This window comes from Haematobia irritans, chromosome 2 (genome assembly GCF_050003625.1).
Source record: "Haematobia irritans isolate KBUSLIRL chromosome 2, ASM5000362v1, whole genome shotgun sequence".
NCBI lineage: Eukaryota > Metazoa > Arthropoda > Insecta > Diptera > Muscidae > Haematobia > Haematobia irritans.
This window is the reverse complement of record NC_134398.1, coordinates 13,146,149-13,171,312: the sequence shown is the minus strand read 5'-3', so window position 1 is coordinate 13,171,312 and position 25,164 is coordinate 13,146,149. Positions and strand designations below refer to the sequence as shown.

The window sequence follows — 25,164 nt, the reverse complement described above, 5'->3', positions numbered from 1 at the left end:
TCGCTGCCTGATAGGCGATTTTGCAAAAACTATTGGTGAGAAGTATAATGACTATTGTATGAGCTGTCATGATGCGGAGGAAAAGGAATCAATAAAACACCTCTTGTGTGAGTGTCCTGCATTTTGTGTAAGGCTTAAGCAAATTTTAGGGGCATATAGCTTCAGATGACTGGCGGACCAGCAAAAAACGTTAACTTAAGCAGTCTGCTAATGTTTTTGGAACAATCTGGTTGGTTCAACAGAAGAAAATAATCGAGAAGGTTCAACGGTTAAAACTAGAAGTGCCCATATGTAATAGGTACTTTTAGTTAATGTGGTATCACAATGGACTGAATAGTCTAAGTGAGCCTGAATCTTTAATGGCTAAGCAAACCCAATTATATATTTTACATGAAACTACTTCAGACATTCTTAAGAGAAATTAATTATATTCTTCTGTCCTTCTGTCTATATGTATGACCTGCTTGGAGTTTGGTAGTGCAACTCCTAACAGTATGCTTTATTTTTATACCCTAAACCACATAGTGGTCAGGGTATAATAAGTTTGATCGGCCAAAAAATGTGCCTACCAGAAATATTGATTTTAGACCCCATAAAATATATACCGATCGACTCAGAATCACCTCCTGAGTCGATCTAACGCTTGGTGTCCGTCCGTCCGTCCGTCTGTCCATGTATTTGTTGTTCACAGGATTCCGGTCGCAATTATTAACCGATTTTGATGAAATTTGGTACAGGGATGTTTTTGGGCACAAGGACGAACGCTATTGAATTTGGAAGAAATCGGATCAAATTTAGATATAGCTCCCATATATATGTATCGCCCGATTTCGACAAATGGGGTCACGTTGCGTTTGTTTTCAAACGGATCGTCACCGATTTTGGCAAAAAGTAATCTTTTTCATCGTTCTTCAAGTCTGCAAAATTTCATTTAAATCGGTTCAGATTTAGATATAGCTCCCATATATATGTATCGCCCGATTTTACCAAATTTGGCCATAAAAACCTTATTTATTAAGCGATCTTACTCAAACTTGGCTTACTCTAATATTTTATGGTACTAACAATATGTGCCAAAAATAATCGAAATCGGTTCAGATTTAGATATAGCTCCCATATATATGTATCGCCCGATTTTGCCAAAGTTGGCTGTAAAATCCTTATTTATCAACCGATCGTAACCAAGGTTGGCTAAATATAATCTTCTATAGCACTAACTGTATGTGCAAAATTTCATCGAAATCGGTTCAAATTTAGATATAGCTCCCATATATATGTATCGTCCGATTTTGCCAAAGTTGGCTGTAAAACCCTTATTTATCAACCGATAGTGCTCAAAGTGGGCTAAATATAATCTTCTATACCTCTAATGAGCTTTACAGACTATCAGTTATTCCGGACGACAGTGCTCGTGTCGAACATATCCCATATATTGTGCACATTATAAGGTAAGTCCGAAGGCATAATCGATACTGCTGCATGTTTATGGGATCGATAACACATTTACCGATTATTTAGTCATCGCCGACAAGTCGTATCGATCCGACACACTGTAAGATTCTTTACAAACACCGACATTCCGTCCGGAATAACTGATAATCTGTAAAGCGCATAACTGTATGTGCGCAATTTCATTGAAATCGGTTCAGATTTAGATATAGCTCCCATATATATGTATCGCCCGATTTTGAATAATTTGCCCCTAATAACCTTATTTTTGACCATATTTATGGGGCCTCATTTATTAACTGATCGTACTCAAATTTTACACAAAGTGACCTTCTGTAATATCAATCATACCTGCAAAATATTATACAAATTGGTTCAGATTTAGATATAGGTCCCATATATATGCATCGCTCGATTTTGTCATATTTGGCCATAATACTGTTATTTATTAAGCTTTGTTATTCAAATTTCAAATTTTGATGTACTAGCTGATCGTATTTAGACTTACATGTAGCTCTTACATAAATCTATTGCCCTATTTGAAGAAATTTGGATTTATTACCCATAAACTAATTGACCAATTTCCTCTTTTTTTAATAATGGACTCAATATTAGTGGCATACTAACTCCTTTGGTGTAAAATAAACTATAGCTCCTAATATTAGACATTTCTGCTCAGATTGTGACAAGACACCCCTTTACGTTATCCAAAACCTATACCAATGATACCCCACAAAGGCTTATATTTACTAATTCAGTAGGGGTGGTTTAGGGTATAATATAGTCGGCCCCGCCCGACTTTCTACTTTACACACTTGTTTTTTTATACCCTCTACCATAGGATGGGGGTATATTAACTTTGTCATTCCGTTTGTAACATAGCGAAATATTGCTCTAAGACCCCATAAAGTATATATATTCTGGGTCGTGGTGAAATTCTGAGTCGATCTGAGCATGTCCGTCAGTTGAAATCCCGCTAACTTCCGAACGATACAAGCTATCGACTTGAAACTTGGCACAAGTAGTTGTTATTGATGTAGGTGGGATGGTATTGCAAATGGGACATTTCCACTTTTCCACTTTTACGTATAGTCCCCATATGAACGGACCCTCGGATTTGGCTTGCCGACCCTCTGGCTCCGATCTGGCTGAAATTTGGTACATGGTGTTAGTATATGGTCTCCAACAACCATGCAAAAATTGGTCCATATCGGTCCATAATTATGTATAGCCCCCATATAAACCGATCCTTAGATTTGGTTTGCGGATCCTCTAAGAGAAGCAAATTTCATCCGATCCGGCTGAAATTTGGTACATGGTGTTAGTATATGGTCATTAACAATCATGCAAAAATTGGTCCACATCAGTCCATAATTATATATAGCCCCCATATAAACCGATCACCAGATTTGACCTCCGGAGCCTCTTGGAAGACCAAAATTCATCTGATTCAGTTGAAATTTGGTACTTGGTGTTAATATATGGCCTCAAACACCAATGCAAAAATTGGTCGAAATCGGTCTAGAATTATATATATGGGTCCCATATAAACCGATCCCCAGATTTGACCTCCCCTGGTAAGAGCAAAATTCATCCGATTCGGTTGAAATTTGGTACGTGATATTAGTATATGGTACTCAACAACCATGCAGGAATTGGTTCATATCAGTCCATAATTATATATAGCCCCCATATAAACCGATCCCCAGATTTGACCTTCGGTGCCTTTTGGAGAAGCCAAATTCATCCAATCTAGTTGAAATTTGGTACGTGGTGGTAGTATATGATGTTTAACAACCATGCCAAAAGTGGTCCATATCAGTCCATAATCATATATAGCCCCATATAAACCGATCCCGAGATTTGGTTTTGGAGCCTCTTGGAGGAGCAAATTTCATCCGAGTCATTTGAAATTTGATACATTGTGCTAGTATGTTATATGGCCGTTAACAACCATGCCTAACTAGGTCCATATCGGTTTTAGTTATATATAGCCCTCAGATAAATCGATCCCCAATCACACAAAAATTGGTCCATATCAAGTTCATAATTGTATATAGCTTCCACATAAGTCTGTCTGTTGTAATCAATAATGAAGCAATCGTGCTGAAATTTTGCACAAACTCGTCTTTTATCTGCAGGCAGGTCAAGTTCGAAGATGGGCTATGTCGGTCCAGGTTTTGATAGTCCCCACATAAACCGATTTTATTTCTTGGGCTTATAGAAACCGTAGTTTTTATCCAATTTGCCTGAAATTGGAAATCTAGAGGTATTTTCGGACCATAAGAAGGTGTGCCAAAAATGGTGAGTATCGGCCCATGTTTTGGTATAGCCCCCATATAGACCGATCTCCCGATTTTACTTCTTGGGCTTCTAGAATCCGTAATTTTTACCCAATTTTCCTCAAATCGGAAATCTAGAGGTATTCGAGGACCATAAAAAGGTGTGCCGAAAATGGTGAGTATAGGTCCATGTTTTGGTGCGGTCCCCATATAAACCGACCTCCAGATTTGGGGTCTTGGGCTTATAGAAACCATAGTTTTTATCCAATTTGCCTGAAATTGGAAGAGGTGTGCCGAAAATAGTGAGTTTCGGTCCATGTTTTGGTATAGCTACCCTATAGACCGATCTCCCGATTTTACTTCTTGGGCTTCTAGAATCCGTAATTTTTACCCAATTTGACTCAAATCGGAAATCTAGAGGTATTGTAGGACCACAAATACGTGTGCCGAAAATGGTGAGTATCGGTCCATGTTTTGATATAGCCACCATATAGACCGATCTCCCGATTGTACTTCTTGGGCTTCTAGAATCCGTAGTTTTTATCCAATTTGCCTGAAATTGGAAATCTAGAGGTATTCTAGGACCACAACTACGTGTGCCGAAAATGGTGAGTATCGGTCCATGTTTTGATATAGCCACCATATAGACCGATCTCCCGATTGTACTTCTTGGGCTTCTAGAAACCGTAGTGTTTCCCAATTTGCCTGAAATTGGAAATCTGGAGGTATTCTGGGAAAATAAAGAGATTTGTCGAAAATGTTGATTATCGGACCATGTTTTGATATAGCCCCCATATAGATGGATCTCCCGATTTTACTTCTTGGGCTTCTAGAATCCGTAGTTTTTATTCAATTTACCTGAAATTGCAATTCTAGAGGTATTTTAGAACCATAAAGAAGTGTGCCAAAAATGGTGGGCATCGGTCCATGTTTTGGTGCGGCCCCCGATTTGGGGTCTTGGGCTTATAGAAACCGTAGTTTTTATCCAATTTGCCTGAAATTGGAAATCTAGAGGTATGTTGGGACCATAAAGAGGTGTGCCGAAAATAGTGAGTTTCGGTCTATGTTTTGGTATAGCCACCCTATAGACCGATCTCCCGATTTTACTTCGTGGGCTTCTAGAATCCGTAATTTTTACCCAATTTTCCTCAAATCGGAAATCTAGAGGTATTAGAGGACCATAAAAAGGTGTGCCGAAAATGGTGAGTATCGGTCCATGTTTTGACATATAGACCGATCTCCTGATTGTACTTCTTGGGCTTTTATAATCCGTAGTTTTTATCCAATTTGCCTGAAATCGGAAATCTAGAGGTATTCTAGGACCATAAAGACGTGTGTCGCAAATGGTGAGTACCAGTCCATGTTTTCATATAGCCCCCATATAGACCGATGTCCCGATTTTACTTCTTGGGCTTCTAGAATCCGTAGTTTTTATCCAATTTGCCTGAAATTGGAAGTCTAGAGGTATATTAGGATCATAAAGAGGTGTGCCAAAAATGGAGGGCATCGGTCCATGTTTTGGTGTGGTCCCCATATAGACCGATCTCCCGATTTTACTTCTTGGGCTTCTAGAATCCGTAGTTATTATCCAATTTGCATGAAATTGGAAATCTAGAGGTATTTTAGAACCATAAAGATGTGTGCCAAAAATGGTGGGCATCGGTCCATGTTTTGGTGTGGCCCCTATATAAACCGACCTCCCGACTTGGGTCTTGGGCTTATAGAAACCGTAGTTTTTATCCAATTCGCCTGAAATTGGAAATCTAGAGGTATGTTAGAGCCATAAAGAGGTGTGCCGAAAATAGTGAGTTTCGGTCCATGCTTTGGTATAGCCACCCTATGGACCGATTTCCTGATTTTACTTCTTAGACGTCTAGAATCCGAAATTTTTATCCAATTTGCCTGAAATTGGAAATCTAGAGGTATTTTCGGGCCATAAAGTGGTGAGCCGAAAACGGTGAGTATCGGTTCATATTTTAGTATAGCCCCATAAGAACGATCTCCCGATTTAACTTCTTGGGTTTCTAGAAACCGTAGTTTTTATCCGATTCACCCGAAATTGTAAATATTCTGGCATTTTAGGCTCACAAAAACGTTTATCGGATTAAGTTTTTATCGGTCCATTTGGTAATGCCTCCATATAGACCGATTTCACCTCTTGAGGATATAGAAGGCGCAGTGATCATGAAAATTGTTTGAAACTCAATGTTTATTTTCCAGATTTTACTTCTCGGGTGAAAATCTACAGATTTAAGATTTCAAATCAAGACGTTATTTTATAATTTTCTTGCACACTTACAAGAGATGGTTCTTATAATCCAGAATCGGATATAGCCTTCATAGGTAAAATCTTTAAATTTATCTTCAGGAAGTGTACTGGTTGAACTACTCTGCTTGATCTGTCCTTAAACCCCCCTGAAATTTCAAAGGAAACCCTAATTTTGATTCATGGTGGTGGGTATTTAAGATTACTGCTGTACATACTTGTTTTTTTTTAACGTCACTGCTAAGTCGTTAATTTGTAAAAATTACTCCAATTTTCCTATACTTCTAACACATATCTATCGACCGAAAAATCATAAATACATTTTTGCAAAGTTGCCTAAAAATTGATTCAGATTTTAATGATTCCTATATTTTGTTTTACTAAAATTGTGTTCCACCACATGGCCTTAGTTGAAAAATTAATTGAAAGATGTTTTATTTGATGGAAAAAAAGATTTAATTTAAAAAAAAGTAAAATTGCTATATAATAATGTCTGCACTTTCAGAACTCCTCCATGACCGGCAATTCGGGCTTCAAATTATCCCGATCACCTTCCGGCTATTATAGTTCACGTCATCTCATCTATGATGTCCCTCTACCATTGGATGAATGTCAAACAGAAAATGTTGCCTTACGCCGAAGACGACGCACAGGCGGCGAGGGCACCTTTCGTGGACAAAGGCCAAGTTCAAGAACCTCCAGTCGTATGAGTAATATCAGCAATACTCCCACCGAATTGAGAAGAAGTCTTCTTACAGATAGCTGTGGTAGTGCTGTGAGCTATATGACAAATCTCAGTAATTATGGCAGTGAAGATCGTACATCAAGAAGTCAATCATGGCAAGCTTCATCGTCGGCCGCAATCATGTTGAAACATCAACCTTTGGCTAAGAATATCTCAGCACCGCCATCATTTGAAGAAAAGGCCGAAGAGAATGGCGATGATGAAGATCAATTGGATGGTAATGAGATATTAATTGGTGTAGAGGGCAGAAGAAATAGTGGCAATGGGTTTCAACAATTCCTAAGACGTATGACTATGCGTAAATCGAATAAAGCGAAAACAGTAGCTCAAGGGCCACATCATCATCGTCCGCGGCCAAGTAGTGGAGATACAGCTATTGTGTAAGTTCTTTGAAAAAAAAAGTGAAAATATGTTCGATTGCTTATTATTTTTTTTTGTATTTTATTATATACTCTTTCACGTATTTATCAATAAGAAATCATTATCAATATCCTTATCTATTTATGACATTAATTATTGTTGTTGCTATTGTTCGTATCCTTTACGAGGTACTTGGATACAATTGTAATTTATTCTCATCCTCACTTAATACAAATACCGATTGATCTAGTTCTACATTTTCTTATATCTTCCATTGCTTTTTGTATATGTTTACTTTTTTCCTTGTTTTTTGTACTTCAACCTTCTACAGAAGTATCTCTGAGGAATCGTCTGGCATTGCTGGCTCATCGATACCATCCATTGAATTGAGCTCAGTGGCAACGGATGCTACAGAAACCGAGACGGAAAGTTGGATTGCCGGTATTGAAAATGAAGAGTCTATACAAGGTATGGTCATATCGTACTCACACACGTACACGCCCACATATTCACATATACATGCATTCTCATATATAGCCACTAAAGCTCAGGCCTTAAGATACGTTTGCCTCATGAGAAAGGATGTAACTTATAGGGTTTGTTATTGTGAAGCAAACAAGAGAAAAAATGATATTTCTTATATAAAGCCAGCTATAATCCAAATCATCAGTAGTAGTACTGGGGGAACTTACCGAAAAGCAAACCGAATTCCTATATTCGGTTTGTTTGTTATGCTAAAACTAATCAAGGAAGGTAAAGTTGAATCTGTAACAAAATGGTATTGTTTAGTATTTTGATACTTCAATGGCGGGACGAACGCAATTATATACGTTTAGAGGAAATCGGGTTAGAGATTTCTAAGGAAATTTAATTATATCCGTTCGTCCACTTGTCTGTTTGTATGTCCTGCTGGGTGGTTTAAACTGCAACTCCTGAAAGTATGCAGCAATTAGCATTAGATTTGTCAAATTGTAATATCTGTGCAAATCTACTATCATATTAAAAGTTAGGGTATGTTCGGCTAATTTTTAGTTGTTAATCATAAAAAAAAAAATTTAATCATAATGAAAATAAATAAAAAAAAACTAATGAAGAAAAATAGAGTAGAATTTTTAATAAAATTTTCTATAGAAATAAAATTTTGACAAAATATATATATATACATAAATTTTTGACAAAATTTTCTATAGAAATAAAATTTTGACAAAATATATATATACATAAATTTTTGACAAAATTTTCTATACAAATAAAATTTTGACAAAATTTTCTATACAAATAAAATTTTTACAAAAATTGTCTATAAAAACAAAATTTAGACAAAATTATCTATATAAATAAAAATTTGACAAAATATTCTATAGAAATAAAAGTATGACAAAATGTTCTATAGAAATAAAATTTGGACAAAACTTTCTATAGAAATAAAATAAAAAAAAAAATGTTGATACATTTTTCTACACAAATAAAATTTTGACAATATTTTCTGTAGAAATAAAATTTTGAAAATATTTTCTAGAGCAATAAAATTTTGATAAAATTTTCTATAGAAATACAATTTTGACAATATTTTCTGTAGAAATAAAATTTTGACAATATTTTCTATAGAAATAAAATTTTGATAAAATTTTCTATAGAAATAAAATTTTGACAAAATTTTCTATAGAAATAAAAGTATGACAAAATGTTCTATAGAAATAAAATTTGGACAAAACTTTCTATAGAAATAAAATACAAAACAAATTTTGATACATTTTTCTATACAAATAAAATTTTGAAAATATTTCATATAGGAATAAAATTTTGATAAAATTTTCTATAGAAATAAAATTTTGACAATATTTTCTGTAGAAATAAAATTTTGACAATATTTTCTATAGAAATAAAATTTTGATAAAATTTTCTATAGAAATAAAATTTTGACAAAATTTTCTATAGAAATAAAAGTATGACAAAATGTTCTGTAGAAATAAAAGTATGACAAAATGTTCTGTAAAAATAAAATTTGGACAAAATTTTCTATTTCTATAGAAAATAAAAAAAAAATAATACATTATTCTATAGAAATAAAATTTTTAGAAAATTTTCTACAGAAATAAAACTTTTACAAAATTTTATATAGAAATAAAATTTTCTATAGAAATAAAGTTTGTATAACATTTCTATAAAAATAAAACTTTTACAAAATTTTCTATAGAAATAAAATTTTTACAAAATTTTCTATAGAAATAAAATTTTTACAAAATTTTCTATAGAAATAAAATTTTTACAAAATTTTCTATAGAAATAAAATTTTTACAAAATTTTCTATAGACATAAAATTTTGAAAAAAATTTCTATAAGAATAAAAGTTTGACAAAATTTTCTGTAGAAATAAAATTTTGACAAAATTTTCTATCAAAATAAAATTTGGAGAAAATTTTCTATAAAAATAAAAGTTTTACAAAATTTTCTGTAGAAATAAAATTTTGACAAAATTTTCTATAAAAATAAAATTTGGACAAAATTTTCTATAGAAATTAAATTTAAAAAAAATGAAAAATTTTTCTATGGAAATTTTGACAAAATTTTCTAAAGAAATAAAAAAATGTGAAAAAATTATCTGTGGGAATAGAATGTCGACGAAATTTTTTATAGAAATAAAATTTGTACAAAATTTTCTATACAAATAAAATGCTTACAAAAATTTTCTGTTGAAATAACATTTTGACAATATTTTCTATAGAAATAAAATTTTTACAAAATTTTCTATAGAAATAAAATTTTGACAAAATTTTCTATAAAAATAAAATGTTGACAAAATGTTCTATATAAATAAAATAAAAACAATTAACAAAGTATTGTATAGAAATAAGATTTTGACAAAATTTTCTATAGAAATAAATGGGAACTTGGTACATAATTTTATAAGTTTTGCACAGGCTTCTGGCAGCCTTTTTTAGTAAAGAACTTAAAGGGTGATACGGTCAAAATTTGGTCAATATAAACTTGGCGTATTTTTTTCAATTTTGCATTTAAAAAACCTGAACACCCCTCATTTTGAAGGTGTGTGTGTGTAGAATGTTGCTCATATTTTGATTTTGGAATTCAAAATGCCGTTGTCAAAATGCCGTCCAAGCAAGAAGAGCAGCGTATCAAAATTTTGCTCGCGCATCGCGAAAATCCGAGCTACTTGCACGCAAAGCTGGCAAAATCGCTAAAAGTTGCCAAATCAACCGTTACAATTGTAATTAAAGTGTTTAGGGAACGTTTGTCGACAGCCAGGAAGTCTGGATCGGGGGGAAATCGAAAACCGGAAGTGTATCGTCTACAACCGTGCATCGAGCCAAAAAACGAGCCAGACTATCGACTTACAAGAAGGTAGTGACTCCAAATCGCGATGATAAACAAAATACGACGGCCAAAGCGCGATCCCGGAGGCTGTACACGACGATGCTGACGAAGTTTGAGTGCGTGGTAATGGACGACGAAACCTACGTCAAAGCCGATTACAAGAAGCTTCCGGGACAGGAGTTTTATACGGCAAAAGGAAGGGGAAAGGTAGAAGATATTTTCAAGCACATAAAACTGTCAAAGTCCGCAAAGAAATATCTGGTTTGGCAAGCCATCTGTACCTGTGGCTTAAAAAGCAGCATTTTCATAGGGACTGTCAACCAAGAAATTTACGTGAAAGAGTGTTTGAATAAACGTCTGCTGCCTTTCCTGAAGAAACACGGTTGTTCCGTACTGTTTTGGCCGGATTTGGCATCTTGCCATTACGGTAAAAAGGCCATGGAGTGGTACGCAGCCAACAACGTGCAGGTGGTTCCCAAGGACAAGAACCCTCCCAACACGCCAGAGCTCCGCCCAATTGAGAAATACTGGGCTATTGTCAAGCGGAACCTAAAGAAGACCAAAAAACTGCTAAGGACGAGCAGCAGTTCAAGGCAAACTGCTTTCTGCGGTGAAGAAGGTGGACAAGGTGGCTGTACAAAATCTGATGGCAGGTGTCAAGCGTGAGGCCCGGCAATTCGGATTTGGAAAAGCGAAAGCCTAACTGAATATTTTTCCTGAATTTTATACTAATTGAACTTGAAAAAGAAATTTAATTTGATTTTTTAAATAAACGATTTCACCGATTTACACGCATTTTCCCTTGACCAAATTTTGACCGTATCACCCTTTACATCCTGCCATGAAATTGGCAGGATGTATCATTTTGCGGTATATGTATATGTTCGGGAAAGGCATGTTCTCCATGTCCAAATTTTTTTACTACTTTTGCTCTTTCCGATTTATTGAACGGGAAACAGTGATCCTTTGTATGTTGTTGTAATATAGTGTTTAATTTTCCGGTATGTTGAGGAGAAGGATACCTTTCCTTGACAAACCACACCTAAAATTCACAAGAAATATACGAGATTGTCCAACTACTTGAATAGAGAACATTATTAAAAAATTTGGTGGAAAGGGGCCACCCTAAAATTTTGACAAAATTTTCTATAGAAATAAAATTAAAAAATTTTGACAAAATTTTCTAAAGAAATAAAATAAAAAAAAAAAATCACAAATTTTTCTGTAGAAATAAAATTTTGACAAAATTGTCTATAGAAATAAAATTTTCTATGAAAATTAAATTATGACAAAATTTTCTTAAAATATTGTATAGAAATAAAATTTTGACAACATTTTCTATAGAAATGAAATGTTGACAAAACTTTCTGTAGAAATAAAATGTGCACAAAATTTTCTATAGAAATAAAATTTTGGCAAAATTTTCTATAGAAATTAAACTGTGGCAAAATTTTCTATAGAAATTAAACTGTGGCAAAATTTTCTATAGAAATTAAACTGTGGCAAAATTTTCTATAGAAATAAAATTGACATAATTTTCGATAGATGTAAAATGTTGGCAAAAATTTCGATAGAAATAAATTTTGGCAAAATTTTCTATAGAAATGAAATTGCGACAAAATTTTCTATAGAAATAAAAATTTGGCAAAATATTCTATAGAAATAAAAATTTGACAAAATATTCTATAGAAATAAAATTTTGACAAAATTTTCTATAGAAATAACATTTTGACAAAATTTTCTATAGAAATAACATTTTGAAAAAAATTTTCTATAGAAATAACATTTTGCCAAAATTTTCTACAAAAATAATAATTTGCTATAGAAATAAATAGGTCGAAAACCTTAGTTGTTAGTACCTTTATTTTTTGTATTTATCTTCATAATTTATTATGATTTTAAATAAACTAATAATAATAATATAGAAATAAAATCTGGACAAAATTTTCGACAGAAATAAAATAGTGACAAAATTTTTTATGGAATTAAAATTTTGACAAAATTTTCTATAGAAATACAATTTTGACAAAATTTTTCTGAAGAAATAAAATTTTGGCAAAATTTCCTAAGGAAATAAAAGTTGCACAAAATTTTCTATAGAAATAAAATTTTGACAAAATTTTCTATATAAATAAAATTTTGACAAAATTTTCTATAGAAATAAAATTTTGACAAAATTTTCTATAGAAATAAAATTTTGACAAAATTTTCTATAGAAATAAAATTTTGGCAAAATTTTCTATAGAAATAAAATTTTGACAAAATTTTCTATAGAAATAAAATTTTGAGAAAATTTTCTATAGAAATAAAATTTCACAAAATTTTCTATGGAAATAAAATTTTGACAAAATTTTCTATAGAAATAAAATGTTGTATTTAAATAAAAAGTGGACAAAATGTTCTATGGAATTAAAATTTTGACAAAATTTTCATAAAAATAAAATTTTCAATAGAAATAAATTCTATAGTTTATTAGTGTTTACCTTCGGCAAATATATATATTCTTCGGCCAATGTATTTTTTCCATGCCCAGGACTATACTCTAGTGTTTTGGTGTTGTGTGTAGATGTCGGTCATCAAATGTTTGCACTTGCTCTGTTGGTGTCTATCCATCTGTCTGTCCCCAAAGATGTGGTTGGGAATGCAGTATTGATGTTGCAAAAGTTACTGCAATATCAACAATTGCCAACGATGGAGCACACCAACAGTAACAGCAACGACAGTAAAACTTGAAACTTCCTCTTGATTATTATCAAATTTCATTCAACAAAAGGTTTTTATTAAGCACTAATGATAAGTGATGGCTGCTGCCCCCTCCATCCCCCCATAATAAACATTGGCTATGGAATATAAGAAGGAAGCAAAGCAACATTTTCAAATTGAATTGATATCAATTCGAAAAATTTTAATTGAATTATGCCAAAGTGTTGCAAAATTCCGAAATGAAAACGTTTTAAAGATAATTGAGATTGGGATGGGTTGACTTGAGGTTAATGAACAATTGGAGATGACCTAAGGGAAAATACGATAACAGAGAGAGAGAGAAGAGAAATTATTATTCTTTTTAAAGAAACTTTGTTTTAGGACTTGTCTAAAGTTTCCTTCGCCAGAAGTTCTTTTGTTATGAGATACAAAAATTATTTGTTATAATGACTACGCTTCGTTTGTGGTACACAAATAAAAATATTTTTCGGATTCAGATCACGAAATTAATTGATTCAATTAATTATGGCCCCATAACCATAGGGTGGTGATGGGGTTTTTAATTTATTCCATTCAGAAATAAAGTTATGGAATTTAAGCGTGGCAGTGTGATTGTCATATATGTGGCTGGAAAACCACAAGTGGCTATCGTCAGAGCCATATAGCATTTAAATGTGAATAAATCGTTTGATTTTTGTACAATTTCTCGTAATCTTGATACTGGCAATACTCCATACTCGCGTCTGGAAAGTGGACGAGAAAAAACGGTAATAACACCAGAAATGATCCGAAAATTGAATGACAGATGCAACATATATTAAAAAATTAACTAAAACTAGAGTCATTGAAGTTTCAAAAAAATGCAAGAGCTCACCGATGCACAAAAAACGTTAGGCTGGAAAGAGCTTCGCTTGCAGGAAAGTGGCCAGATACAGAATTTAGTTTTCTTCCATCATAAACCATTCCAAATTGAGCAATTTGTGAACAAACAAAATGATCGGGATTACTTCCCAAAGTGAACAGCAGAAAATTTGCATTTTCTGCTGGGCACCAGAACTCAAGCGCCGCCGTAACAGCCGATGGTCGCTGTTCGCTTGTATTCATCGCCCGTGCAAAATACTATCAGGTAAATGTCCTAAAGAGATCATTGAAACCCTGGTCAGACAAAAATTTCGGCCATATATCATGGATATTCCAACAGAACTCATCACCATCGCACTCAGTACGCGTCAACTAAGAATTGCTTAAAAACGAGTTTCTTCGCTTAATTCCCGCCGCACAATGACCACCAAAATCTCCCTCTTTCCATCACGGTTGTCACTTGACCCAAAAATAATCTACCAAAATTTTCCTTCTATAGAAAATTTTGTCAACATTTTGTTTCTATAGAATATTTTGTCAAAATTTTATTTACGTATAATATTTTGTCAAAATTTTATTTCCATAGAAAATTTTGCCAAAATTTTATTTTCCTAGAAAATTTTGCCAAAATTTTATTTTCCTAGAAAATTTTGTCAAAATTTTATTTCTATAGAAAATTTTTGCAAATTTTTATTTCTATAGAAAATTTTTTCAAAATTTTATTTCTATAGAAAATTTTGTCAAAATTTTATTTCTATAGAAAATTTTATTTCTAAAGAAAATTATGTCAAAATTTTAGTTCTATGGAAAATGTGGTCATAATTTTATTTCTTTACAAAAATTTGTCGAAATTTTATTTCCATAGAAAATTTTGTCGAAAATTTATTTTTGTTTTTTTGTTTTTTGATCTCAGCTTAAAGCCATGCATTGACTAAACTACAAGTGTAGCTTAACCAACAGAGGAAAAGTATGCTTGTCAAATTTATTTGGGCAAAGCCCAATAGACTGCAAGATGGTTGGATGTACAGCTGTTTCGGAATTACCACATTCCTCATCAGCATCCTCTACTTGCAGCAAAACTATCAACCAATTATCAGAATAAATTCGGGTAATTCACTCAACCCAACGTGAACTACACTTGAACCTCCCGAAAAAGGGTTTGATAGTCGGCTACTGCCTAAACAAATTTGCCAGCATATCTCTTTTCCTTTGCCAAACTCAAATCATCGATTTGTATGTATTTGGCTGGGTTTGTTTTTGAGCGTGCTTCCTCTATCTTCATTCGTTTTGTTTGTTATTGTTGGCTTCTCTTCAATCGTTATTGTTGTTTTTTTTTTCTATAGAAAATTTATTTCTATAGAAAATTTTGTACAAAATTTTATTTTTATAGAATATTTTGTCAAAATTTTATTTCTGTAGAAAAATTGTCAAAATTTTATTTCTATAGAAAATTTTGCAAAAAAAAAATATTTTTATAGAACATTTTGTCAAAATTTTATTTCTGTAGAAAAATTGTCAAAATTTTATTTCTATAGAAAATTTTGTCAACATTTTATTTCTACAGAAAATTTTGTCCAAATTTTATTTCTATAGAAAGTTTTGTCAAATTTTTATTTCTATAGAAAATTTTGTCAAAATTTTATTTCTATAGAAAATTTTGTCCAAATTTTATTTCTGTAGAAAATTTTGTCACATAAATTTGACAAACATTCTTTTCCTCTGTTGGTTAAGCTACACTTGTAGTTTAGTCAATGTATGGTTTTAAGCTGCAATAAAAAACCAACAACAAAATTTTATTTCTATAGAAAATTTTGTCAAAACTTTATTTCTATAGAAAATTTTGTCAAAATTTTATTTCTATAGAAAATTTTTTCAAATTTTTTTTAGCTATAGGAAATCAAAATGTTATGTCTATAGAAACTTTTGTCAAAATTTTATTTCTATAGAAAATGTTGTTCAAATTTTATTTCTGTTGACAATTTTGTCCAAATTTTATTTCTGTAGACAATTTTGTCAAAATTTTTTTTTATTCCTATTTATTTATTTTATTTCTATAGAAAATTTTCTCTAAATTTATTTCTATAGAAACTTTCTCAAAATTGTATTTCTATAGAATATTTTTTTGAAAATTTTATTCCTATAGAAAATTTTTTGAAAATTTTAGTCCTATAAAAAATTTTTTTCACAATATTATTTCTATAGAAAATGTTGTCAACATTTTATTTCTATAAAAAAATTTTGTCAAAATTTATTTCTATAGATACTTCCTCAAAAATTTATTTCTATAGAAAATTTTGTCCAAATTTTATTTCTGTAGAAAATTTTGTCAAAATTTTATTTCTATAGAAAATTTTTTCAAAATTTTATTTCTATTAAAAAATTTACATTACATTTCCATGTATAATGTGATGATTTGTATAGAATATTTTGTCAACATTTTATTTCTGTAGAAAAATTGTCAAAATTTTATTTCTATAGAAAATTTTGCCAACATTTTATTTCTACAGAAAATTTTGTCCAAATTTTATTTCTATAGAAAATTTTCTCAAATTTTTATTTCTGTAGAAAATGTTGTCAAATAAATTTGACAAACATTCTTTTCCTCTGTTGGTTAGGCTACACTTGTAGTTTAGTCAATGTATGGTTTTAAGCTGCAATAAAAAAACAACAACAAAATTTTATTTCTATAAAAAATTTTGCCAAAATTTATTTCTATAGAAAATTTTGTCCAAATTTTATTTCTTTAGAAATTTGTGTCAAAATTTTATGTCTATAGAAACTTTTGTCAAATTTATTTTTCTACAGAAAATGTTCTCTAAATTTTATTTCTATAGAAAATTTTGTCCAAATTTTATTTCTGTAGAAAATTTTGTCAAAATTTATATCTATAGAAAATTTTTCAAAATTTTATTCCTACAGAAAATTTTTTCAAAATTTTATTTCTATAGAAAATTTTTTCAAAATTTTATTTCTATAGAAAATTTTGTCAAAATTTTATTTCTAAAGAAAATTTGCCAAAATTTTATTTCAATAGAAATTTTTGGCAAAATTTCATTTCTATTGAAAATGTTGTCAAAATTTTATTTCTATAGAAAATTTTGACAATTTTTTTTGTATAGAAAATTTTCTCAAAATTTTATTTCTATAGAAAATTTTGTCCAATTTTTTTTTGTTTTGTTTTGTTATTGTTGGTTTTGTTCTTTAAGCATTGTTGTTGTTTTTTTTTTATTTCAGCTTAAAACCATACATTGACTAAACTACAAGAGTAGCTTGACCAACAGAGGAAAAGAATGTTTGTCAAATTTATTTGGGCAAAGCCCTATAAATGTAAAACCTTTTTTCGGAGGGTTCAAGTGTGGTTTTTGTTGGGTTTAATAAACTGCCTGAATTTATTCTGATAATTGGTTGATAGTTTTGCTGCAAGTAGAGGATGCTGATGAGGAATGTGGTAATTCCGAAACGTGCGTCCATCCAACCATCTTGCAGTCTATAGGGCTTTGCCCAAATAAATTTGACAAACATTCTTTTCCTCTGTTGGTTAAGCTACTCTTGTAGTTTAGTCAATGTATGGTTTTAAGCTGAAATAAAAAAACAACAACAAATTTTATTTCTGTAGAAAATTTTGTCAAAATTTTATTTCTAATTATTTATTTTATTTCTGTAGAAAATGTTGACAAAATTGATTTTGTCAAAATTTATTTCTACAGAAGCTTTCTCAAAATGTTATTTCTATAGAATATATTTTTGAAAATTTTGTTTCTATAGAAACATTTTTCAAAATTTTATTACTATAGAAAATTTTGTCAAAATATAATTTCTAAAAAAAATTTTGTCAAAACTTTATTTCTTTAAACAATTTTGTCAAAATTTACTTCTATAGAAAATTTTGTTAACATTTTATTTCTATAAAAAATTTTGTCAAAATTTATTTCTGTAAAGACTTTCTCAAAAATTTATTTCTATAGAAAATTTTGGCCAAATTTTATTTCTTTAGAAAATTTTGTCAACATATTATGTCTATAGAAACTTTTGTCAAATTTATTTTTCTATAGAAAATTTTCTCAAAATTTTATTTCTATAGAAAATTTTGTCCAAATTTTATTTCTGTAGAAAATTTTGTCATAATTTAATTCTATAGAAAATTTCTCAAAATTTTATTTCTATAGAATATTTTTTTGAAAATTTTTATTTCTATAGAAACATTTTTCAAAATTTTAGTCCTACAGAAAATTTTTTTCAAAATTTTATTTCTATAGAAAATTTTGTCAAAATTTTATTTCTATAAAAAACTTTGTCAAAACTTTATTTGAATAGAAATTTTTGATAAATTGTTGTTTCTATAGAAAATTTTCTCAAAATTTTATTTCTATAGAAAATTTTTTCAAAATTTTATTTCTGTAGAAAATTTTGTCAAAATTTTATTTCTATAAAAAATTTTATCAAAACTTTAGTTGTATAGAAATTTTTGATAAAGTGTTGTTTCTATAGAAAATTTTCTCAAAATTTTATTTCTATAGAAAATTTTGTCAAGATTTTATTTCTATAAAAAATTTTGTCAAAATTTATTTCTATGGAGACTTTCACAAAAACTTATTCCTATAGAAAATTTTGTCCAAATTTTATTTCTATAGAAAATTTTGTCCAAATTTTTTTTCTATAGAAAATTTACCTTACATTTCAATGTATAATGTGATGAGTTTGGTATCCAATTCGAACAAATCGAAGCAGATTCTAAAATTTTGATGTTATCTACTTATGACTTTTATAATCCAATTATTATCGGTATTTGTCAAGGTAATACACTGATTAACCTATTGTAGTTCCAGTAAATAGAAGAAACCGTCAAAGCAATCACTTATACACATAAAAAAATATCACAAAATTTTTCCCAATTAAAATTTTTATTGAATTAAAAAAATATCAATTAAAATTTTATTTGGTTCAATTACTTTTTTAATTGAAATAAAAAGCAATCACATATATTAATTGTAGGTTTTTAATTGATTGATATTATCATTTCTGAGATTGAAGATATTTCAATTAAAAATTAATTGGATTAATTAATTTCGTGATTAAGGACAAAAAATATGTTTTTTTTTCTGTATAGGGGGTAATCAAGTGACTTTCTCTACAGTAACAACATAGCATTCCTATATGACATCCCTATTTTAGTAGCTATATATTTAAGCTAATAAATAGTTATTCATTTTTTCTAAATTTTATTATTTTTCTAAAATTTCTTAAACAAACTAAGTATTACGTTAAATTGCAAAATTTATTTTACTAACCCTTTTAGAAGAAGATGCACAAAAAATTTAATTTATTTTTTATCAAAATTTATCAAATAATAAAGGGAAAAATCCAAGGAATTGATTCCGAATGATTTTATATCTCTAAATCAAATAATAAATCGTTTGTCTACACAAAATACTATAATATTACCTTCATGGATTTAGCTTACTCTCCCGATGACTCTCACTCTCCTAGCTCACTCTCATATTATTAATGATCTCCCAATGACTCTCAATTTTACTTCCTCATTGCAACATAAGAAAAGCCAAACACATCAACATACGAGTACATACAACCAAAAAAACAACATGTTGTTGTTATTTCAGCTATTAAAACTGACACAATAACTTTAAAATTTTTTAACGGGATTTTCTCCTCTAAAACTTCATGCTCATAGTGTTTTTACCATAATATGAAATTTTAATTTGGACATTTGCAAACCACTTGTTTAACCCTCAAAAAAATAGCGAATAAACAATGACATAAATCAATAGCACCAATCTCCCATTCTCATTTTCATTCTCACTTTTCATACAGATGCAAATATTGACTATAAAATACTAATGGTCAACAATGCAAGTCGAGTGGAAAACCTCAATGATACAGCAACAGAAACTGAAGCGAAAGCCACAATAACAACTCGCAGAGAGTTACCAACAACAGGAGTAGCTGGAGAAGTAAAACAAGTGGAACATAATGACAGTAAATCTGGACAAACAACCAAAATGGCCATAACTTCAAATCCTATGGGCCCTGAAACCACCAACAACAATGCATCGACAACAATGCGTCAGAACCCCGTAATGGGTCCCAGCTATGATGTTGAACGTAAATATGGAAAAATACCAGCAGAAATCTATTTACTATATATGCGGGCCTCGGGTTGGACAAGCGTTTTTATATTTTTCATCACAGCCCTAATTTGGCAGGCATTGCGTGTATACACAGATGTTTGGCTACAGCAATGGACGGACGATAGTATTGGTGACGTTAACAACCATCCGCAAAATCATAAGGCGGCTATTGTTGCAACATCATTGCTGCAACATAACAATGATGTGATAACATCCGTAAATATATCCGCTGCAGTGCAACAAATGAATCGTATCCAAAATTATGCAAAAATGGTCAGCACAGAAACGCAAACATCCAGCGAGTCAATTCCACAACAAATGGCTAATGGTGGTGGTGGTGGTGATGGCAGTGGCATTGGGATGCAGCACGAAGTCACGTATTATTTCCACATTTATGCCATAATATCCTGCATATGCATAGTCATGGCCATGATATCGACTCCGGCTGGTCAATGGGCTGGATGCAAGGCACGCCGCAATTTGCATGACAAACTCCTGCAGTCTATTATGCACAAGTCATTGCATTTCTTTCAAGTCACCCCATTGGGTCGCATCATGAATCGTTTCAGCAATGATATGGCAATAATTGATAAGGTAAGGTAACAATGAACAGGGCAGGTAATACATGTGTGTGTGTGTTTTTTTTTGGTGGAGGATGCATATACCAATAAATGCATGAAATAGGGTTGGGAAATAAAACAAGAAAAATTGAATAAATAAAAAAAATCGAATTTTCGACTAATCGAAAATGGAATTGTCTACTATTGACCTTATCTTATCGACTTTATTCTATACATTTCCTTTATTAAAAAAAAAGAAAACCAGACCAGAATTTCTGTTGAACTGAAAAACTTGAAAAACGTTATATCAGAGAAATGCGTCTTCTATGCTAAGCATAATTCCCATTCATATGTTAAGGACATGAAATCTTTGGCTCGCGTCACTATTTTTTTCAGTGAAGTTTTTTTTTTTAGCGAACGAATAAGAAATGTCTTTTAACGGGAAAATGTTCACAGACATTGTTTTTTCAGGAAAAGAAAAAAATCTCGCAAAAACAACTTTTTCAGCAAAAAAATTCTACATACACTATTTTCAGGGAAAAAAGGTTTCCCAGACTCTGTATTCAGGCGAAAAGTTACTCATTCAATTTATTCAGAAAAAATTGCAAAATTGAGTTTCACAGACAAGGTTTCCAGACCTTGTTTTCAGGAAACACGTTTTCTATAATTTTTTTTTCAGGAAAAGATCCTGTTTTCAGGAAATAGTCTCCTTCTTAGGAAAAAATCTCACATACACTATTTGCAGGAAAAAGTCTCCCAGACACTTTTATCAGGAATAAATCTGATAGGCAGTTTTCAGGAGAAAAATCCCCCAAACCCTATTTTCCGGAAAAAAGTTTCCTAGACCCTTTTTTCAAGAAAAATTCTTCTAGACCATTTTTTCAGGAAAAAAACTCACACGCAATATTTTTAGGAAAAAAAGTCTCCCAGACGCTTTTCTCAGAAAAAAACCTGAAAGGCACTTTTTTCAGGAAAAGTCCCCCAAACGCTATTCAGGAAAAAAAGTCGCCTAAACTCTGTGTTCAGAAAAAAGTTAAGGAAAAAATCTCACAGACCGTATTTAAAAAAAAAAAAAAAATTCTCGCAAAAACAACTTTTTCAGCAAAAAACTTCTACATACACTATTTTCAGGGAAAAAACATTCCCAGGATTCAGGCAAAAAGTCACCCATTCAATTTATTTAGAAAAAATTGCAAAATTGAGTTTCACAGACAAGGTTTCCAGACCTTGTTTTCAGGAAACACGTTTTCTATACATTTTTTCAGGAAAAGATCCTGTTTTCAGGAAAAAGTCTCCTTCTTAGGAAAAAATCTCACATAAACTATTTTCAGGAAAAAGTCTCCCAGACAATTTTATCAGGAATAAATCTGATAGACAGTTTTCAGGAGAAAAATCCCCCAAAACCCTATTTTCCGGAAAAAAGTTTCGTAGACCCTTTTTTCAAAAAAAAAAAAAAATCCAGACCCTTTTTTCAGGAAAAAAACTCACATACAATATTTTTAGGAAAAAAAGTCTCCCAGACGCTTTTCTCAGAAAAAAAATCTGAAAGGCACTTTTTTCAGGAAAAGTCCTCCAAACGCTAATCAGGAAAAAAAGTCCCCTAAGCTCTGTGTTCAGAAAAAACGTTAAGGAAAAAAATCTCACAGACCGTATTTTCAGAAAAAAATTCTCGCAAAAACAACTTTTTCAGCAAAAAACTTCTACATACACTATTTTCAAGGAAAAAGGGTATCCCAGACTCTGTATTCAGGCAAAAAGTCACTCATTCAATTTATTCAGAAAAAATTGCAAAATTGAGTTTCACAGACAAGGTTTCCAGACCTTGTTTTCAGGAAACACGTTTTCTATATTTTTTTTTCAGGAAAAGATCCTGTTTTCAGGAAATAGTCTCCTTCTTAGGAAAAAATCTCACATACACTATTTTCAAGAAAAAGTCTCCCAGACACTTTTTTCAGGAATAAATCTGATAAGCAGTTTTCAGGAGAAAAATCCCCCAAACCCTTTTTTCCGGAAAAGAAAAAAGACCCTTTTTCAAGAAAAATTCTCCCAGACCCTTTTTTCAAAAAAAAAAAAAACTAACATACAATATTTTTAGGAAAAAAGTCTTCCAGACGCTTTTCTCAGAAAAAAAATATAAAAGACACTTTTTTCAGGAAAAGTCCCCAAACGCTATTCAGAAAAAAAACTCCCCTACACTCTGTGTTAAGGAAAAAATCTCACAGACCGTATTTTGAGAAAAAAAAAATTCTCGCAAAAACAACTTTTTCAGCAAAAAACTTCTACATACACTATTTTCAGGGAAAAAAGGTTTCCCAGACTATTCAGGCAAAAAGTCACTCATTCAATTTATTCAGAAAAAATTGCAAAATTGAGTTTCACAGACAAGGTTTCCAGACCTTGTTTTCAGGAAACACGTTTTCTATAAATTTTTTTTCAGGAAAAGATCCTGTTTTCAGGAAATAGTCTCCTTCTTAGGAAAAATCTCACATACACTATTTTCAGGAAAAAGTCTCCCAGACACTTTTCTCAGGAAAAACTCTGATAGGCAATTTTCAGGAGAAAAATCCCCCAAACCCTATTTTCCGGAAAAAAGTTTCGTAGACCCTTTTTTCAAAAAAAAAATCTCCCAGACCCTTTTTTCAGGAAAAAAAACTCACATAGACTATTTTGAGGAAAAAAGTCTCCCAGACGCTTTTCTCAGAAAAAAATCTGAAAGGCACTTTTTTCAGGAAAAGTCCCCCAAACGCTAATCAGGAAAAAAAGTCCCCTAGACTCTGTGTTCAGAAAAAAACTTAAGGAAAAAATCTCACAGACCGTATTTTCAGAAAAAAAATTCTCGCAAAAACAACTTTTTCAGCAAAAAACTTCTACATACACTATTTTCAGGGAAAATAGGTTTCCCATACTCTGTATTCAGGCAAAAAGTCACTCATTCAATTTATTCAGAAAAAATTGTAAAATTGAGTTTCACAGACAAGGTTTCCTGACCTTGTTTTCAGGAAACACGTGTTCTATACATTTTTTTTTTCAGGAAAAGATCCCGTTTTCAAGAAAAAGTCTCCTTCTTAGGAAAAAATCTCACATACACTATTTCCAGGGAAAAAATCTCCCAGATACTTTTCTCAGGAAAAAATCTGATAGGCAGTTTTTAGGAGAAAAATCCCCAAACCCTATTTTCCGGAAAAACGTCTCCTAGACCCTATTTCAAGAAAAATTCCCCAAACCCATTTTTTCAAGAAAAAAAAAACTCATACATATTTTTAGGAAAAAAAGTCTCCCAGACACTTTTCTCAAGAAAAAATCTGATAGGAAGTTTTCAGGAGAAAAATCCCCCAAACCCTATTTTCCGGAAAAAAGTCTACTAGACCTTTTTTCAAGAAAAACGTCTTCCAACCTTTTGTTCCGAAAAAGTCTCCTAGACCCTATTTCAAGAAAAAAGTCTCCCAGAACCCATTTCAAAAAAAGTCTCCCAAAACCCTTTTTTTCAAGAAAAAGGTCTCCCAGGCACGTTTTGTAGAAAGAAGTCTCACAGACCCTGTTTTAACGAAAAAAGTGTCCCATATATATTTTTCAGGAAAAAAATCCTTCAAAAAAATCCCCTAGACCCAGTTTTCAAGAAAAAAGTCTCCCAGACACGTTTTTCAGGAAAAGATCACACAGACACTATTTTCAAGAAAAAAAAAATCCCAGGCGATTTATTCAAGAAAAATTTCTCCCAGAGCCTGATTTCAAGAAAAAAGTGTACCCATACATTTTTTCGGAAAAAAACTCGCACACAGGTTAGGTTAGGTGGCAGCCCGATGTATCAGGCTCACTTAGACTATTCAGTCCATTGTGATACCACATTAGTGAACTTCTCTCTTATCACTGAGTGCTGCCCGATTCCATGTTAAGCTCAATGACAAGGGACCTCCTTATTATAGCCGAGTCCGAACGGCGTTCCACATTCCAATGAAATCACTTAGAGAAGCTGTGAAACCCTCAGAAATGTCACCAGCATTACTGAGGTGGGATAATCCACCGCTGAAAAACTTTTTGGTGTTCGGTCGAAGCAGGAATCGAACCAACGACCTTGTGTATGCAAGGCGGGCATGCTAACTATTGCAACACGGTGGCTCCCACACACTGTTTTCAAGAAAAAAATCTCACATACACTATTTTCAAGTAAAAATTCCCCTAGACCCAGTTTTTAGGAAAAAAGACCCCGGTTTTAATGAAAAAATCTTCCAGACCCTTCTTTCAGAAAAAAATCTCCCAGATACTTTTTCGGAAAAAAATTGCCGACAGAAAAATCTTCCGGACACCTTTTTCTCCAAAAAAAAAAATCTCATATACATTATTTTCATGAAAAAAGACTCACATACACTGTTTTCAGGAAACAAACTCTCCTGCTCTCTGTTCTTAGGAAAAAAGTCTTTTAGACACTTTTTCATAATAAAGTCTCCCAGACCCTTTTTTA

The 25,164-nt window shown here is 31.5% G+C and overlaps 1 protein-coding gene across 1 annotated transcript in view; it reads left to right on the top strand.

The window, feature by feature from the left end:
- The window catches only part of Sur (Sulfonylurea receptor), a 146,422-nt gene that overhangs the window by 55,079 nt on the left and 66,179 nt on the right, over positions 1 to 25,164 (top strand). The window contains exons 7-9 of the mRNA XM_075293383.1: positions 6,503 to 7,122; positions 7,434 to 7,570; positions 19,829 to 20,739. Of these exons, the coding sequence (XP_075149498.1) occupies positions 6,503 to 7,122; positions 7,434 to 7,570; positions 19,829 to 20,739 (1,668 nt within the window). The remainder of the gene's footprint in view (positions 1 to 6,502; positions 7,123 to 7,433; positions 7,571 to 19,828; positions 20,740 to 25,164) is intronic.